We start from the raw sequence: 19,355 nt of genomic DNA, 5'->3' as shown, positions 1-19,355 counted from the left end.
TGAATCTCAAAATACCAGCACAGAAAATTATTTTTACATGAATCAAAAGAAAACAGGTGGCAATTATAGCACTGTTAGCACATGTAGCCTTTCTGCTGCTGAACCCAGACTGGAGACAGGGCTACAGATCAGTCAACCATATACAACACCCAGTGGGGCAGAGCCACAGAAGGACAACAATATATAACACAGTGAGTAACAGTGAGTAACAGCGCTGTAAGTAACAGTGGAACAACAGTGGAACTACAATAACAGTGGTTCACCACATTTTCCACACTAGCTTTTCATGTAACTCTTAAATATTGCCAATCTCCTGCCTGCTTCCACATGCAACTCAACCTTGCAAGTGAGAGGGCAGTTCCAATCTTCCGCTTCCAAAGTCCATTCAATCTTCATACTAATCTCCATATTATAGTCACATCATAGATACGCTGGAAGGAAATCAGAAGGGTAGCTTCACCTGCTATCAAATGCTTAAGTGCTGAGACAGCAATCTGCAAAATTACATGGGAATAGAAATGAGGTATTGCAACTTAAAAAAGTAAAGGAATGCAAGTTATTCATTCTTCCCCGAATAATGAAATTTCAGAGTTTCAATCATGTATTTTTGGCACACCCAGAGCATCTACAACATAATCCCTGAAACAGGAGTCTGTAAATGAATCATGTCTTTTGGAAAAACATACAGATGGTGTTATCGTCATCATGGAGGCCGACAACTTTTAAAGAGAAATTCAATGTATTTACATTGTGTACCTTGTGTTGCTCTATTATGTATTTTCTTTATATTTCATTTTCTTTTCATGGACTTGATGATCTGTTTGAGCTGCTCATAGAAAAATACTTTTCACTGTACCTCGGTACATGTGACAATAAACAAATACAATACAATCCAAATTCCCAGTTAATAGCTGAAAGAATGACACATCAAGATTTTAAACCTTTTACTGTAACAAATGGGTAAAACACAGTATTAGCTAAACCCTATCCTTTTTTGTAGGCAATTTATAAATAGACTATAGGAAAGAAATGCCCCATCGCACTTTCAGCACAATCAAAAATCTTCCATTAAGGGACAGTCTTATAGCCATAAGTGACCACTTCAACCTCCAGGAACCAAGCTAAAATTCTCAGATCCCAAGGGCTTTCTTCGTTCTTACTTTCCCAGCCGGGTTTTTTCTAATCCCAGGACTGCCTTTCACTGAGAGTTATGGTGTAGATCCCTTCCTCTACCGCCAAGCTAGGCAAATCTCCCAGCCTACTTTAAATCCTCACAAATTCAGTCTTCAATCGGAGTGTGAGCTCTCATCTGCATTCCGCTTGGTGAATGGTACAGTTAGAATTTGCCATGTCTAAGGTGCAATTTAGCAGCTTCTATCTCTTGCTCTCTCTACCTTGCGGGTGACTGAAACACAGACAAAAAGTGCAAAACAATGGTAATGCACAAACTTTTTTTTTTTAAAATTACATATAAACTTTATACTCAATTAAAAAAAAGTCAAGCAGAGTCAACGTTCCTGAAAACACAATAACTAATTGGAACAAGTTTAGCACAAAGTGCAGCTCAAAACCAGCCAAAATAAAATTCAGTGGACAATATTACTGCAATTAGCAGTCATTCTCACATCATGGTTTAAGGAGTGACCACAACTTATGTTTTCGTAGAGTTTTTCATGTCATTAAACATCAAGGTGTTTCACAGGAGCATTATAAAAAAAAAATATGGCACCAAGCCACAAAAGGAGATATACGATCAAATGACAAAGTTTGGTCAAAGGCTCAAGTTTTAAAGAGTATCTTAAAAGAGGCAAGCGAAGTAGAGACACAGAGAGGTGCAGGGAGGAAATGCAAAGCTTAGAGCCTACACAACTGAAGGCATGTCGACCAATTGAAATCCGGGATGCTCAAAAGGCCAGACTTAGAGGCCACAGAAAAGTACAGATATCGGAAGGTTGTAGAGCTGGAAAAGATTACAGAGATAGGAAGTGGCGAGACCATAGAATGATTTTAAAACAAGGATGAGAATTTTAACACCAGAACATTGCATGACAGGAAACCAATATAGCTGGTGATTTGGTCTAGGTGCAAGTTAAGACATGGGAAGCAGAGCTTTGGGTGACCTCAAGTTTGTGGGGAGTAGAATGTGCGAGACCAGCCAAGAGTGCATTGGAAAATTCAAATCTAGAGTTGACACCGGCATGAATGAAGGTTTCAGCATCAGATAAGTTGGAGCAGGGACGAAGTCGGGCAATATTATGGAGGTGAAAATAGACAGTAAACAGCGAATCTCAGGTTCAAATGTGATACCAAAGTTGAGAACAAACTGGCTTAATCCCAGACTGTTTCCAAGGAGAGGAATTAAGTCAAGTAGCTATGGAATGGGGTTTGGAACAGGGACTAAAAACAAATGGTTCAGTATTTCCAATATTTAATGGGTGGAAATTTCAGCTCATCCAATGTCAGATAATCTGTCAGATGTCAGATAATCTGTCCAACAATGTGATAATAAGTGGTGGGGTTGAGCGAGGCAGTGGTGGTGGGGAGCTGGGTGATGTCAGCCTATATGTGAAAACTAATGCAGTGCTTTGGATCATGCTGTTGAGGATCAGCATGTAGTTGAGAAAAAGGAGGAGGCTAAGGATTCCTTATGGGGCATGTGAAGAGCATGGGAAGAAGAGATGCAATTGCAATAGGTATGCTGGCTACAGATAGACAGGTATGAATAAAATCGGGCAAGAATAATCCCACCCAGCTAGATAACAGTGGGGATGAGGTGGAGGAAGCTGCCATGGTCAACTGTGTTAAAGGCTGCAGGCAGGTCATGGTGGGAGAACCAAAACCTAGATGTTGCATATAATTCACATACAAAAAGAAACTATACTGTTATTCTTTCAATATATTCACATATGAACTTAGGTAAATCTCAGAGTCAGAAGGTTGTGGATTCAATACCTATCACAGAGGAAAGCGCATACATTAATAAAGGTGCCAGAGGTGCCATTTTTCAAATGAGATGCCAAACCAGAGCCCCAATAGCCTTTCTAGATGAATGCAAAAGACTCTTGGTTCATGAATGCTCTTCAAGGAAGGGGATCTGAAATCTTTCACAAGCCTCCAATTCCACATTACATGGTTAACTCGTGACCCTTGCACGTGGCCGACAGCCATTAATCATAAATGCCACTAACACTTTATCAGGATAACTAATGTTGGATAAGTCCATTGGAGTGGCAACAGGGGAAATGAGATGCAGAAGTGTTAGGAGAGACCAAGTAATGTAAACCAACTAGGAACAAGAGACACAGAATAATTACAGGGATAAAATTAAAATATTAATAGACGCCCATTTAAAAGGCATCCCAATTAAAAGGCATCCCAATTAAAAGTCTATATACATAAATAGGAACATATAAGCCATTAAATTAGGGTTCTACCTTGCTTGGTGTTCATATATTATATACAACACTGATTTATATTGGCCAACATGATTTTGATGCACACTGTTGCCATTCATTGTCATTATCTTGTGGAATCTGATAGCAGCTTGAGGATTTGTCACAAGCACAGGTGAATTCAGAAATTCTGACGCTGCATTCTGTCATTCACTGCTCCCCACAGGTTATATTGTACAATTCCATCTTGCCTACAACCCCACCCCCTTGTAGCTAATTATCTATCCATTCCGACCTTTCTCCAAAAGCAAAATACTGCTGATTCTGGAAATCTGAAATAAAAACAGAAAATGCTGGAAATACTCAGCAGGTCCAGCAGCATCTGTGGAGAAGCAACAGAGTTAACGTTTGATCTTCCATCAGAACATTTCTATTGTTCTTCGTCTCCACATGCCCTGACTTTATTCTTAAACTATTAGGTGGCGTCTTATCAAAGATCTTTTGGGAAACTAGATCGATTACATCTATTACATTAATCTTTCCTGTTCTCTATCACTTCATCAAACATTCAGTGAGGTTGGCAAGCAGCTTTTTCCCTTCTGAAATCCATGCTGACTATTCATTATTTTATCTTTGGTTGCTAAGTATTTTTCTAATTCTGCTTGCGGTAGGGATGCCCTACCACAGATGTTAAGCTGACAGGATTTCCGTTCCCTGGGCACATCCTAATTTCCTTCTTATTAGGACCAATGTTAGCTATGTGCCAAACCTCTGGGACTGCACCTTCCTTTAAAAAATTATTAATTTTTTGTAATAGTACCTGATCTAAAATGTGCGTTCCTTCCCAACTAGGAGTTTTAACCTTCGGAGTTGGATTATTTTTTAAAATTCATTTTTTTAAAATGGGATGTGGGCATCGCTCACTGGGCCGACATTTATTGTCCATCCCTGAGGGAATTTAAGAGTCAACCACATTGCTAGGTCTGCAGTCACATGTAGGCCAGACCAGGTGAGGATGACAGATTTTCTTCCCTGATGGACATTAGTGAACTGGATTTTTTTTCCGACAATTGACAATGGTTTCATGGTCAGCATTAGACTTTTAATTACACATTTCTTTTATTGAATTCAAATTCCACCATCTGCCATGGTGGGATTCAAACCCAGGTCCCTAGAGCATTACCCTGGGTCTCTGTATTACTAGTCCAGTGACAATACTACTTTGCCACTGCCTTGCTGATTAATATTTTTTCTCTTTTTATTTTCAGTGCGGTGATATAACTGCTTATCTCCTCTTCTGATATCACATCCAGCTGGTCTGTCTCCCTGGCAAATATTGAAGAAAGTAATTATTTCATATTTCTGACATTACATTATCACTGCCTGTAATTTTATCCTATCTCTTGTTGGCCCTATTCCCATGCCAACTTTCCTTTTCTTATTTATATGTCTGTAGAATAGTTTGGTATTTTGTTTTATAGTTCTTGATCATTTAATTGCATAGTTTCTCTGTACCTTCCTTGTTTTAACCTCTCTCATAAACTCTTTTATGTTCTCCTTTGTAATGCTCTTGCATGTCAATATAGCTGGAGTGCGCTTCTTTCAATAGTTTTTAACACGTTCTTGTTTTTCTAGTGGCAGATATTTTCTCGACTTAGTTAGACATCATTTAAATGGTTCCTATTGCTCTTCTGTATTGTTTGCCATTGTTCTTTTCCATTTGATTTTCCCAAATTCTATTCTCAGCACATCAAAAATTGGCTTTTGTCCAAAACCATTACCCTGATTTCATCATGCTTATGTACTTTACAATTCTTAAGCGTATATTGTGTCACTATCACTTGTACATTCCTCCTACTTTTACTTTCCTTATCTATTACAGGGCAAATTCTTTCATTTGTGGCTTTAACTTACAATAAATTCACGGTTCCTAGGATCATGGGTTGGAAATCATATTACAGCATTTTAGCATTAAATCTCTACCTCACACTTCCATTTAATGAGGAATGATGAATTTGCTCTGTTCGCACACAGTGTTCAACTATAATTAGCACCATAGAATTCCTACAGTGCAGAATGAGGTCACTCGGCCAATCAAGTCCACACCAACTTTCCAAAAGAGTACCCTATTGCAGGCCCACACCCCCGTCCTATCCCTGTAACCTAACCTGTCCATTCCTGAACACTAAGGGGCAATTGAGCATAGCCAATCCACATAACCTGCACATCTTTGGACTGTAGTAGAAAATCGGAGCACTCGGAGGAAACCCATGCAGACACAAGGAGAAAGTGAAAACTGCACACAGACAATCACCCAAGGCCGGAGTTAAACCCTGGCCCCGAGCGTTGTGAGGCACCAGTGCTAACCACTGCACTACCCAAATACTTTCAGCAAAACCACTGAAGAATCGCAACCAAAAATGTTCCAGCTGACTCAAAGCGAGTTTGTCTTGCTGGCCAGTATGAGGGTCAAACCCGCAACTTTGGGGTTATTGGCACCATGCTCTAACCATCTGAGTTAGCCAGCCATATAATATGTTTGTGGAATACTTTTGGCTCTTGAAAATGACTTGAAAACTGTGGAAATTTAATTTCATCTAAAAAAAAAAACCTGATCAGGTTTTTTGCAGAAAGGCAAGCAGAAAATATGCAACTTGCATCTTTCAAAAATTTTACAAAAAAATCTGATCCTGTAATCTACAGTTAATCTTTAATTTCAGTAGTCCTATGAGAAAGCCACTCAATGTACTGAAACTAAACGCAAATGGATATGATGCAAATGGATTTTCTAAAACTAGCGTTTGAAGCACCAGGTATCACGTCATTCTACATAATATACTCACCTAGCCGCAGACACTGTCTTAATATTCCTCCATTTGACATGTTCTTTTCAGCCTCAATTTCAGTGAAGCTAAGCGAGCTGGCAAAAATCAGCACATCAACAAGACCTATTAGCCTCTGAAGGAAGGTCAAGGAGGTTTCAAATGACAGCCCTTGTGTTGGTTCTATGTTCTCCAATTCATGCTGTGAAAAATGTTTTTAAAACCATTACAAATGATAATAAATCTGTCTTTAATTCATTATGTTCTTAAATAGAAGCTTCATCCACACACCAAGTTGCAACAGTTCATACACAAAGAAGGATAACCTCCATCGAAAATATTAGTGGTGAAACTGTCCATAATGTTTCACACTTCCACAACATAACAGGTGTGTTCCAATGCTAAAGCTGGAACTATTTTTGGCCTGGAGACTTGGAGAGTAGTAGGCAAAGCATACGCAAGCAAAGAGCAGAGGGGAAAAATAGGTGGTGATGTGAGAATGATATGTGTTAACGGTGAAAATTTACAAGTCTAATTCTTTATTTTCAGCTTCTGCCATATGCTACAGAAGACATGACCTAATGAGAGGGAAAATGGGAACTGTTGCAATGGAGCCAAAATCTACTGAGATGTCAAGTTTCAGTGAGAAATACTGAAGAGCAATCACTGCATGCAACAAAGGCATGACTGAACTTGGCATAGTGTCCGAAACTGAAACAGAACAAAACTGTGAACAAAAAGCCAAAATATTTCTACCTTACGAAATCTGAACAGAACTGATTGAGCCAAGACTTGAACATTACTGACAAAAAACAATGGAAATTCATTTGAGGCATGAAGACCGAATGCTTTATGCAAAAAGAAAAACAAACTGACCTTTTATGGGCACAGGTCACCTCAAGTACAGTGCAACAGCTGAAAGGATTGCATGGACAATGATTCCAATGTCATAATACTGAAATATCTTAAAAAGTTGGAATATTTTCCTCTCACAAAGGTAGAGTGGACCTTCATCATAGTGTTGTGAATGCAAAAATGGAGATCAAAAGAAATTGCCCTTGATTTTATTTATGCGCACTGTCAGCATGGTGAGAAATAATAACATGGGGGAAATACAGGGCATTATGTTGATTAGAGTTCTTCCCATTTCATTAAAGTATTGAATAAAAAAAGCCACTATATGCTCTAAGTGAATGTCCTGCCATTTGTTAGATGTGGATTTAATTTTCTCAACATTTAAAACTTAATTCAAATTAGAGAACGAGAGATCCTGGAAGTAATCACAATGATGCAACTTATAAAAATTATAAACAACAACTTATGCTGCAAAAACACTGAAGAGAAGAATGGGGTTAAATCAGTAGGGGCATATTAAATTATTTCAGGGGATAATTATATACAATTCTTTTCAGACGTTTCTTAAGTTTCTACGGAAATCTTGAGCCAAATATCATTGATGCAGCGGAACAAATAAATGCCTGCTTAGTCCAATGTCTGACAATTAATTAAAAAAATGAAACTACTTCAAGAGTTAATTCCATTAGATTACGAGGTAGGCATTTGTAATAGTAATCAGTGAGTAACTTAGAAATGTGCAGAATTAGGTGGCGCAGTGGTTAGCACTGGGACTACGGCGCTGAGGACCCGGGTTCGAATCCTGGCCCTGGGTAAATGTCCGTGTGGAGTTTGCACATTCTACCCGTGTCTGCGTGGGTTTTACAACCCAAAGATGTGCTGGTTAGGTGGATTGGCCACTCTAAATTGTCCCTTACTTGGGAACAAAATAATTGGGTATTTTAAATTTAAAAAATAAAGAAATGTATAGAATTAAATCAATTAAAATGTCCGTCAGTCTGTCCCAGAAATGCACTATTTATTTTGATGTCAACAAGAATGCAATATCACTGCAGCAAAATTATTGGTGACATTAAGCAAAGTATTTTTACTGTAACTTCCTTCAAACATTCAATTACAAATATTCCTATAATTTCCATTGCTTTAAATTGGGATATTTCTGATCACTGATTTAGAAAAAGTTCTCATTATATTTCCAAACAAATTAGATGCAAAGTGTACGTGTGCAGGTAAAGTAAAAAGAAAAATGCATCAAAATCAATTGCTGCTTTAAAAAAATTAGAAGACAGTCGAAAAATAGAATGCACTAGAATATAGTCATGTGGGTGTTCATTTTTGAAGTGAAATAGCTAGTGTGTATAGAACAGTACAATATAGAATGTATAGAATCGTAGAATATGTAAACATTTCATATTCTTAATCCTTGTGATTTGTAACTCATATGCAAGGTTATATATTTTTGAATATATAACCAATACTTTCAGTTGGAACATATTTGACGCTGCTTGGGTCAATCATTAACAACCAAAAAAACTGTTCAATTCTTCATCATAGTAAGCAGAAGAGAAATTCATTCTCCAACAAAATCGGTTTGACCCATTATTTTGTACTTACAGTGACAGATGTAGCTGCAGACAGAAGTGGGAGGATCCCACCACAGGCCATTACGATGTTATCTACCACCTGAGAGATAAGGTGAATGGTGTTGTGGACAAAGATGATGTTTTCACTGCTGTTAACAAAATCCATCACTGTCTTTGTGTTATGGCTGCTCAAAGGGGGGAAAAAAGGGATATAGCTATTTTTTTGAACATTTGCTCATCTGTAGCACACACAGCTGACAGTTTATGAAACTGAAGTTTGTAAGAAAGTTAACCAAATACAATAATTTTATAGGAAATATGAAAGGGGGTGGGACTATATTCAATATTAAGTAATATACAATCAATATGTTACCCAACAAACTCAAAAATGCCACTCACCATCAGATTTGAGACATGAGGATACAGCAACAATATGCATAACTTACCTCCTCCACATCTGTACATCTGTCTCTATGGAAAAGAGCAAATCATTGAGCAAGCGTTGGTGCATGGAAGACCATTTAAATTCTGGAATACGAAACATGGAGGCACGTGCTGAAGGATTAGACCCTCGTCTCTGTTCATCAGATACATGGCCTTCTTGACTTACAAGTTCTGATTGAGATACCTGGAGAAAGAGCAGAGCAAACAGTATGAAAGCTGAATAAAACTGTCATGTTTAATGATTTTTTTGTTGAGTGGGGAATAAATACAGAGTATAAAGGAGGGACCAGACTGACAGCTTAACATTCTGGGATATTGTTCTTTTAGACAGGACAGAAGAGGAAACAAAAGAGGTGGGGGAGTTTCATTGCTGATTAGGGAGCAGATCACAGCTGTGTTGAGGGAGGACACATTGGAGGGATTTTGTAGTGAGGCATTGGATGGAGCTCAGGAATAAGATGGGTGAAATCACAATGTTGAGAGTGTACTACAGACCTCCCAACATCCTGCAGGAGACAGAGGAGCAGTTGGGTAGTCAGATAAAAGGTGTGAGGACAGCAGGGTAATTGTGATGGGCGATTTTAACTTCCTAGAATCCCTTACAACCAGGGCTTGGATGGAGAGCAATTTGTTAGATGTGTCCAGGAGGGCTTTTTGATACAGTATGTTGACAATCCAACCAGGGAAGGGGCTATACTAGACTTGGTATTAGGGAATGAGCCAGGCCAGGTGATTGATGTTTCAGTGGGGGAGCATTTTGGGCTTTGTGACAATAATTCCTTAAGATTTCAAGTAGCCATGGATAAGGACAAGAGTGGCCCGCGGGTGAGGGTGCTTAATTGGGCTAGGGCCAATTACATCCGAATTAGACAGGAACTGGGGAATGTGGATTGGGAGCGGTTATTTGAGGGAAAATCCACGTTTGACATGTGGGAGGCTTTTATAGGCCAGTTTATTGAAGTGCAGGACAGGCATGTCCCTGCAAAAATGAACAATAGAAATGGCAGGATTCAGGAACCATGGATGACAAGGGAAATTGTACGCTTAATCTAGCCTCCTGCAATCTACATCTGTAGCATTTCTGATGCCTTCCTCCAATCTCAACAGTTCCCTGGTCCTAACCACCTCCTTTTCCATGGACTTCTAGCCCCTCAAACCAAGATGGTCTGTGGGCTTTTTTCCTTGAGCTGAGATCCAACTCCAACTGGTCCCCATCAACCATCACTCTCCTCTGCCTGTCTGAACTAGTCCTCATATTTGAATCCACTCATTCCTTCCAAATAAAAGGGTTTTCTACGGGACCCTTCTATGGGCCTTCCTCCTCGTGAGATGCACAGAGTCATCCTAGTGAGGCCCTTTTTTTCATCCCTATTTCCAGTACATTTTTGACTGTATCAGTTCCATTTCCTGCTCTTGTCTCAAACTGGAAAATTTAAATTAAATCTGCTTTCATTTTCCTCCCTTCTCCTCAAATGGTCCATCTCTGATTCTTTCCTTCTTTAATTTGCAGCTAGGCCAAAAACAGGACTCTTCAATTCTCATAAAAACATTTTACTGAAGTAAAAGCTACTTAATCAGTTGGCAAAACAAAATTTCATGAAGCACAACTTCATTTCAATTAGACTAGATTAATTGAAATGCCTTAATTAGCTCGTTCCAATAAAAATTATAATGCAAAATGCCTTAGGAAGTTACAAGATTAAGGGAGTACAGGATTGATTTCCACCAGTTTGATGAAGTATGGACAAAAACACTGTGTAGTGGCAAACAGTAACCAAGTAACACAAAAGGAAAATACTGGTGATATAGGTCAACCTCTTTACCATTAGCTTGGTTTCTCTCCACATGTGATTCCCGACTTCAGAGTGTTTCTCATTTTTTAAAATTTTGATTATCTCCAACTAATTAGTTTCAAACAAAAGCAAAAACGGTGAAAAACAGCAGAGGAAAACCTCTCAAAGTTGCTGAACATTTGAAGGCGAGACTATTATTTTAGTCCATGACTCCAACACCCAATAAAATTAAGACGACGACACGGTAGTCATTCTGTTTACCCCAAAATGCAAAGTGACGCTGTCTTTTTAACTTTTAATTACAATAAAGTTTATTACCTGATTGGGAAGTTTTGGTACAATTGTAGGTTCTTGACTTATACTTGCTCTAAGTTCCAATCTCTCAGTATCAGATGCAACACTAGACACATCCAGTCTAGCAATTTCTTTAGCAGATGGGACTCTCAACTCTCGAGTTTTTGTGGCAGTTGTTCCAATATCTTTATTCAGGTTATTACTGCTCTGAGTGCTAGTTCCAGCAGTGTGGTTGTCCAGTTGCCTTAAAGGTCCAGTAGTCGATTCTTTTGGCAATTTTGCAATCTCTTTTTTCACTTTGACCACCTCTTCCTGTACGACAGGTGCAGAATGATTTGAAACTGCTTCTGAACAACTTGCATTGTCTTTGGATTCAGAAGTCGATGTACTATTTCGATCTTGAGAAATGGCGTGAAGTTCTGTCACACTGTTCTCTTTACCATTTATACTGTTCTCATGCTGCCCATTGCTCGAATGTTCTATCATATCAATCTTTGGATCACTATGTTCTGATGCAACATTATGTTCTTGCTCATTTACAGTATTTTCTGATGCTATTTTCACCTTGACTGACGATGAAGGAACTGAAGGAATTTCCTCTAAGACCTGCATTGAACTAGCTGAACACCCAGTTGAAGATACAGCTGAACACTCCGAATCGTCTATACATACTTCAGATTTCTCCACTTTGGAACTTTCCAAAGAATCTTGTAGCTCTTTTGATATCTGATCAACTTGTACTGCCACCTCTTCTACTTCAGAATCATTAGACGATACAGTTGCTCCCTTAATTTTGTCCATCTGTTCCAAACTTTCCTGCTGCACTTCTGTGTTTACAGTACTGGTTTCCTGGTTGCCTTCAAATTGCTTGAAAACGTCTGCTTTTTCTAATTGCTTGTCAACATTGTCATAATGAGGTACGCTCTTGACCTCAAAAGTATCTTTCTGAACTGTGGCTTCGTGTGTGCTGCTAACCTCACAGATGGTTTGAACTGTCGAAGCTTGCTTTGTGCTTTCATCTTGTCTTTGGTACTCTTCAAACATTCTAGCTAAGCTCTCCTTGTGTATTTCATAGGTGACCTGAAAAAAAGCAAGTGGCAGAGAAGACAAATAAATTAAATAATTCAATTGATCAGGCAGCAACATGCAATATCCAAAGTTGATAAAGTATTCTAATGGCAAAATAAGTGTTTTTTCTCATGAATAAAAGAAAAGGTTCCTTAGCTGTAGAAATATTTACTACTTGGAGTTTCACACTATTTTGTGCTGAAATAAACCAGAATAAACTCAGTTGAGTGATTACATCTTATGATGATCACATTTTTATATATGGTTAAATTTTGGAGGACCTTTCATCTTAACTCAGACAGCCAGTTGATGCAAAATTGCAGTTTGAGGTGCTGGGAGCACTGACGCTGAAACCATCGGGGATATGACCCGGTCATTCAAGTAGGCACCTTTTCAGCACCTCCAGATTCTCTGCCATTCGACTGGATCATGATTTGTCAGCATTTCAACTCCATTTGACGACCTTGATCCAAATATCTTGATACCTTACCAAATAAAACTAGTGTTGAAAATCTGAAAGTCCCAAATTTTCACTGTCTTTTGTATAAAATTACTTCTTGATCTCACTCAGAAGTGGGTTTGCTTTTAAGATAATGTCCTTGTGTTGTGCATGTAGATAGAATCATAAAATCATACAGTACAGAAGAGGCTCTTCAGCCCATCAAGCCTGCACTGATGAAAACCTACTCTAAATCTACACTAATCACACTTCCCAGCACTCTTGGTCCATAGCCTTGAATGTTATGGTATTTCAAGTGCTCAGCCAAGAACGTTTTAAAGATGTGAGGTTTCCTGCCTCTTACACATCTCAATCAGGATCCCTCTCAGCTTTCTCTGCTCAAAAAACAAATCTAGAGTTTACCCAGCCTCTCTTCATAGCTAAAAAGCTCCAGCTCAGGTAACACCCTGATGAATCTCCTCTGCACTCTCTCGAGTGAAATCACATCCTATAGTGCGGTGACAAGAACTGAACCCAGTTCTCCGGCTATGGCTCAAAGTCCTGTAAAGCTCCAACATAATCTCCCTGCTCTTATAATCTATGGTACGACTGATGAAGGCAAGTGCCCATATGCTTTCTTAATTACCTTATTTACCTATTCACCTTAAAAATAAAATGCTAGTTTTATTTATAAGCATTATACTTGGAGTATAGTGTTCAGCCACACTAACAGAAGGATGTGGAGACTTTAGAGAGGGTGCAGAAGAGATTTACCAGGATGTTGCCTGATCTGGAGGGCATTAGCTATGATGAGAGGTTGAATAAACTCGGCTTGTTCTCACTGGAACGACAGAGGTTGAGGGGCGACCTGATAGAGGTCTACAAAAAATGTGCACAATTTAAAGTACAAAAACAATTTTACATATAGATCATGCACATTTTTAACCAGAGACTACACAAGGTAGAGCGAACAGAACATGCAAGGGACATGTACACAGCGATATTTAGTCCATGCGTCCATTGCAGAAGGGGCACATGAATCATTACTGTATACCAGCCTGATGCAATTGCAATTAAACAAATATAACAGCAATTTAGTAGATAGAAACTATCAATTTAGAGCAATTTCATTCTTGACCAAACAGAAAATGTCAGGAAATAAGCTGCAGGAGACATTCAATGACCATCTGGCAACACAGGCACCAACAGGATTCATAAAGACTGAACTTGCTTACAAGCTCTTTTGTTAAAAACTTTCACTACAACAAATCACTGCCATCAATGAAGAGCTCATCTTTGTCTTTTTAAATTAGTAAGACAGCATGACAAGATGATTCAATCAAAACTTTAAAAAGACCTGCAAGTTAACTGGGTCAGGCAACTCTTTCTTCATTATCACAGAGCAAACATAATGCCATATTTGCAAAGAGTCAGTTACAAACAGCAACAGGAGAGCATTTTCAGCATTGACATTGGGTTTCTTTTTAATGAATCAAAATGCATATGATTAGTTACTTGTCACCACCAAATCAATCTATGGGACAAAAATCTTAACTCGTTTGCATTCCCCACCTCCACCCGCCAAACCTTTCCTTGAGGCTCAACAGTGAAAGCAGATAATTTGCAATTAATTAGCAGATATTGTTCTAAATTAGCTAGCTACATGGGTAGTCATTAATCTTCCCAATCACTTGATTGCTAATCCATAGCTGTTTGCACAGCAAAGATTCCTTCTGAAAGTGCATGCAAAATATATAGCTCTGCTAACAATCACATTTCTGGTGCTCCATTACTCCCAACATAATTTGACACCCAACATTTACTAATTAACAGGAAGGGTATTTTAACATATGAAAGAAGTGGTTCTAATTAGGTTTTTTTTCCAATCCAGTAACAACTTTATTTTTTTTCTTTGGGAAAATAAATTGTTCAGATAAAGCTATGTTCTTATATACCTCACTTATACCCAGTTATGTTGTGCCAGTTTGCAGCAGCAGTGTGGTAAGTCATAAGTTTGCATCTTTAATACTCAACGCCAGAGTTTCAATTTCAGCAAGGATAGACAAACAAAGATATTATACAACATAATTACAAAAGTAAATGTATTAAGATACATAATAATGCCACATTGAAAACAAGAAATTTAAAAACATTTCCAAACACTTTCAGACTATTGCTGGACCCTTGAGGGTCAGGTGGTGGGGAGAAGAGTGTGCCTGGTATCTGATTTGTGCCCATGTGACTTTTCTTTTGAGGTTCATTGACCAGAGTCCTGTTGCTTTGTATCATTTTGTAATATGATGGTATTCTTGTTCCCTTTTGGGTCGCTAGGAGAAACTCATTTCTGGCAAACAGAAAATTTAGAATACTACTAATTTAATATGCTACATTTCTTTGCTATTGGAATTATCATTGGCTGTCCCTCAATTCAAGGTTGACATCCACTCAAGGCTGCAAGTTTCAGTAATGGGTCTTCAGGTGACAAGTGAACACATTTTTTTTAAATTTTGTTGCACTCATATTCCTCACCTGACTATCACAAGAATCAAATCAGTAAAGACTGAATTGTTTTAGGGATTCTTATTATTTTCAAAACTCCGACGTTTTAGACAAACACCATGGTGCATGGGAAATGCTACAAATGCACCATCAACCTTTTTGTCAATTAATCACCCCTGCACACACTGTTACATTGGATATTCAGCACACTATGACATCGGCTATTCAGCACGAAACAGGTCATTTGACCATACTAGCATTTATTCTCCCCTCGATCCCCCTCCCTACTTTCATCATCTAAATCTAACATAGCACTCTACTCCCTTTGCGCTCATATGCTTGTCTGGCTTCCCTTTAAACACATCTATACTGTTCCCTTCAGCCATTATTGTGGTAGCAAGTTCCATATTCTCACCACACTTTTGAGGAATACATTTCTTCTGAATTCCCCATTGGATTTTTTTGGTGAGTGTCTACATTGGTAGCCAAAGTTATGGTCTTCCCCACAAGTGGAAACATTCTCCTTGTATCTATTAAAAATCTTTCATAATTTTGAGGATCTCTAACAGGCCTGCTTTTTTCATAAGAAACGCAGCCTGGCAGTCCTTTTCTGATTTGCATGCTCACACATTTCTACCATCATTTTGTAAATCTTCTCCACACCCTCTCCAGTGCCGCACATAACAAACTGCACGTAATACCCCAAATGTGGTCTAACCAAGGTTCAATACAGGGTTAGCATTACCATTCTACTTTTCAATGTTATCCCTCTAGAAATAAAGCTAAGCATTTATCATAGAATTTACAGTGCAGAAGGAGGCCATTCGGCCCATCGAGTCTGCACCGGCTCTTGGAAAGAGCACCCTACCCAAGGTCAACACCTCCACCCTATCCCCATAACCCAGCAACTCCACCCAACACGAAGGGCAATTTTGGACACTAAGGGCAATTTATCATGGCCAATCCACCTAACCTGCACATCTTTGGACTGTGGGAGGAAACCGGAGCACCCGGAGGAAACCCACGCACACACGGGGAGGATGTGCAGACTCCGCACAGACGTGACCCAAGCCAGAATCGAACCTGGGACCCTGGAGCTGTGAAGCAATTGTGCTATCCACAATGCTACCGTGCTGCCCCTATTTAGCTTGCACTTCTATTTTTCTCCTGCAGCACAACGTTTGATGATTGATTTTTTTTGTACTCAGGAGTTCCTTTGTTTTGCGACTCCACCAAGACTTGCACCTTCCACGAACTAAGTGGCTTTGTTATTCTTCCTACCAAAATGTACGACTTTACATTTCTCGGAACTTGATTTGCTAATTCTTTGCCCGTTCTGAAAGTTTATTAATGACCTGCAGTTGCAATCCTCCTCAGTATTTACTATCCTACAATTTGGCATCTTTGCCAGCTTTGACAAAGGGTCATCTGGACTTGAAACGGTAACTCTTTTCTCTCCGTATAGATGCTGCCAGACCTGCTGAGATTTTCCAGTATTTTCTCTTCAATTCGGCATTTATGCTCCACTCGACGCAAGAGATCCATTTCATGAGATGCTTGATACTGTTATCTGCAGAATCCCCAAGTCAGAACATCTTTATCTACTGGGGGATTTCAACGCAAGAGTGGGCACTGACCATGAGGCATGGCCCTTGTGTCTCGGGCATCATGACGTAAAAAAGATAATTGAGAACAGACAGACATTGCTTGAGCTTTGCTGCCACCACAAGTTTTATGTAACAAACATCTTCATTCAGAACAAACTATGCCACAAGGTTTCCTGGAGACATCCAAGATCAGGGCATTGGCAGCAGCTGAGTACGACCATCACCAGGCATGACTATCTGAATACATTCCCAATACACACAGCTACCACAGCATTGTCTGTGGTACAGGTCACTCTTTGATATGCACTCGGATGAGGATGTAACTGCAGAAGCTATTTTAATTCAAAGATGATATACCGTCCTCGTATCAACATTAGCCATAGTGGCTGGTTTAGCACAGTGGGCTAAATAGCTGGGCTAATGCAGACCAAGGCAGCACGCGGGTTCAATTCCCGTACCAGCCTCCCCGAACAGGCGTCAGAATGTGGCGACGAGGGGCTTTTCACAGTAACTTCATTGAAGCTTACTTGTGACAATGTGATTATTTTTATTATTATTATTAGTGCCTCCCCAGACAAAAAAACAACAGTTCTGCGACTTGATTGAACAGGCACTCTCTGGCAATTCCCCACAGTGTAGAAGTGAAATGGAACATATTTTGAAACATTATCGATGATGCTCTCAACATATTGGAAGCAAGGACTGGTCCGGTGTGATGAAATCTGTCACTGAAGCAAAGCAGTCAACTCTTATTAATTATACGAGAGGTTCGAACAAGGAAACGCTGACTGCACCAAGAGCCGCTCCAAGTAATATTGAACACTAGGTGGTTACAACACTGTGGGATAGAGAATTTCTTAGATTCACAACCCTTCAACTGAAGTAATGTCTCTTCATCTCACCTTAAATAATCGGCTCCTTATCCTTGGACTGTGCATCCATTTTAGATTTCCCCAACCAGCGGAAACAGTCTATCAGCATCTACCCTATCAAGTCTCCTTCAGAACTTCGCACCCCTCAATGAGATGACCTCTATTCTCCTAAACAGAGAATATCAGCCCATTTATTGAGCCTCTCATCATGGGACAATCCTTCATCCCAAGAACCAATTTAGCGAAGTTTTGCTGTATGGCCACCAATGCAAGTATATCCTTTCTTAAAGGTGGAGATCAAAACTGCATGGAGTACTCCAGTTGTGGTCTCACCAAAGCCCTATACATTTTTAAGCAAACGTTTAGAATCCAGAGATACTACATTGACTGGGTCCCCATTATCTTTTCTACTATAATTGCATCTTCAAAAGAAACTCTCAATAAATTTGTCAAACTAGATTCCTCTTTACGAAAACTATATTGACTTGTTCTGATCATAATATGCCTTTCTCATGCATAGTGAAGACTTCCTTAATATGCTGGGGGATGGGACATTCTCCTGACCCTTGGAGGTGGACAGGGCTCACAGAGCACTCGCGAGGAAGCCGCAAACAGGAGGACCCCCCGCCCGAGGGCAATGGTGGTGAGATTCCACAGGTACTTAGATAAGGAGCTCATTCTACAGTGGACCAAGCAGACACGGAGCTGTAAATGTGATAATAGTATCCTGCAGGTCTACCAAGACCCGAGTGTGGAGGTGGCCAGGAGAAGAGCAGGTTTCAACCAGATTAGGTCGATCCTTTTTAAGAAAAAGATGAAGTTCAGGCTGTTGTATCCGGCCCGTCTCTGGGTCAGACGAGAACAGCACTTTTATTTTGAGTCACCCGGGGACGCGCTGGACTTCGTGAAAAGGAAAGGACTGGTGGTGGATTGAGAACTTTTGAACTTTGCTGCAGCGTTCATGTTTTTTCTTTTTGTTTCTCTGTTCTTTAAAAAAAAGCTTCTCGTTTTTAGTTTTGTGGAAGCTGTTTGTAATGCCTTCTGTATTGATTTGGGACGAGTGGCAGAGCTGAGTGAGTTAATGTTTTCATTTGCACTGTTGGGGGATGGAGGTGTGCTTGTTTAGATTTTGGTCTTTGTCGGGCAATTGTGTGGGGATTGTTTGATGTTGGAGTATGTTTGTATGAGCGGGGGGAGGGGGGTGGGGGGGAGAGAGTCAATAGGTGGGAAACTATCCGGCGCCAGGGATGGGGGCCACCTAGCTAGCTGGGCGAGCTAGCTCACGGAAGCGCAGTGCAGGGATGCATATGTTTGGGTTATCAAAGGGGTTGGGTTACAGAGTGTTGTTACTAGGGGGGGGGGGAATGTTCTGCTGACAGGGGAGGGACTTGGGCCAAGGGACAGAGAGGGGGCTGGGGGTGGAGGCTGCCTCGAGGCGGGCCAGTGGAAGCGCAGAGTATGGGCTGGAGGCGGGCCCAAAAAAAGAGGATGGCTGATCGGCGAAGGGGGGGGGCAACGAATCCCCCAGCTAGGCTGATCACCTGGAATGTTTGAGGGTTAAATGGGCCGGTCAAGAGGGCACATGTGTTCGCGCATCTTAGGGGACTCAAGGCGGGCGTGGTAATGTTGCAGGAGATGCACCTTAGAGTAACTGACCAGATTAGATAGAGGAAAGGCTGGGTCAGTC

The 19,355-nt window shown here is 40.0% G+C and overlaps 1 protein-coding gene across 2 annotated transcripts in view; it reads right to left on the bottom strand.

Moving 5' to 3' along the window:
- Positions 1-19,355, bottom strand: part of LOC140408621 (lipopolysaccharide-responsive and beige-like anchor protein) — a 1,704,725-nt gene that overhangs the window by 1,447,642 nt on the left and 237,728 nt on the right. For both annotated transcript variants that reach the window (XM_072496077.1, XM_072496078.1), the window contains exons 22-25: positions 11,208-12,263; positions 9,099-9,280; positions 8,684-8,837; positions 6,236-6,416 (exon numbers count right to left, since the gene is read on the bottom strand). In XM_072496077.1, the coding sequence (XP_072352178.1) occupies positions 6,236-6,416; positions 8,684-8,837; positions 9,099-9,280; positions 11,208-12,263 (1,573 nt within the window). The remainder of the gene's footprint in view (positions 1-6,235; positions 6,417-8,683; positions 8,838-9,098; positions 9,281-11,207; positions 12,264-19,355) is intronic.

The sequence above is a fragment of the Scyliorhinus torazame genome, chromosome 3 (assembly GCF_047496885.1).
Source record: "Scyliorhinus torazame isolate Kashiwa2021f chromosome 3, sScyTor2.1, whole genome shotgun sequence".
Taxonomy (NCBI): Eukaryota; Metazoa; Chordata; class Chondrichthyes; order Carcharhiniformes; family Scyliorhinidae; genus Scyliorhinus; species Scyliorhinus torazame.
The sequence above is the reverse complement of the archived record's forward strand: the minus strand, read 5'-3'. Positions and strand labels throughout refer to the sequence as shown.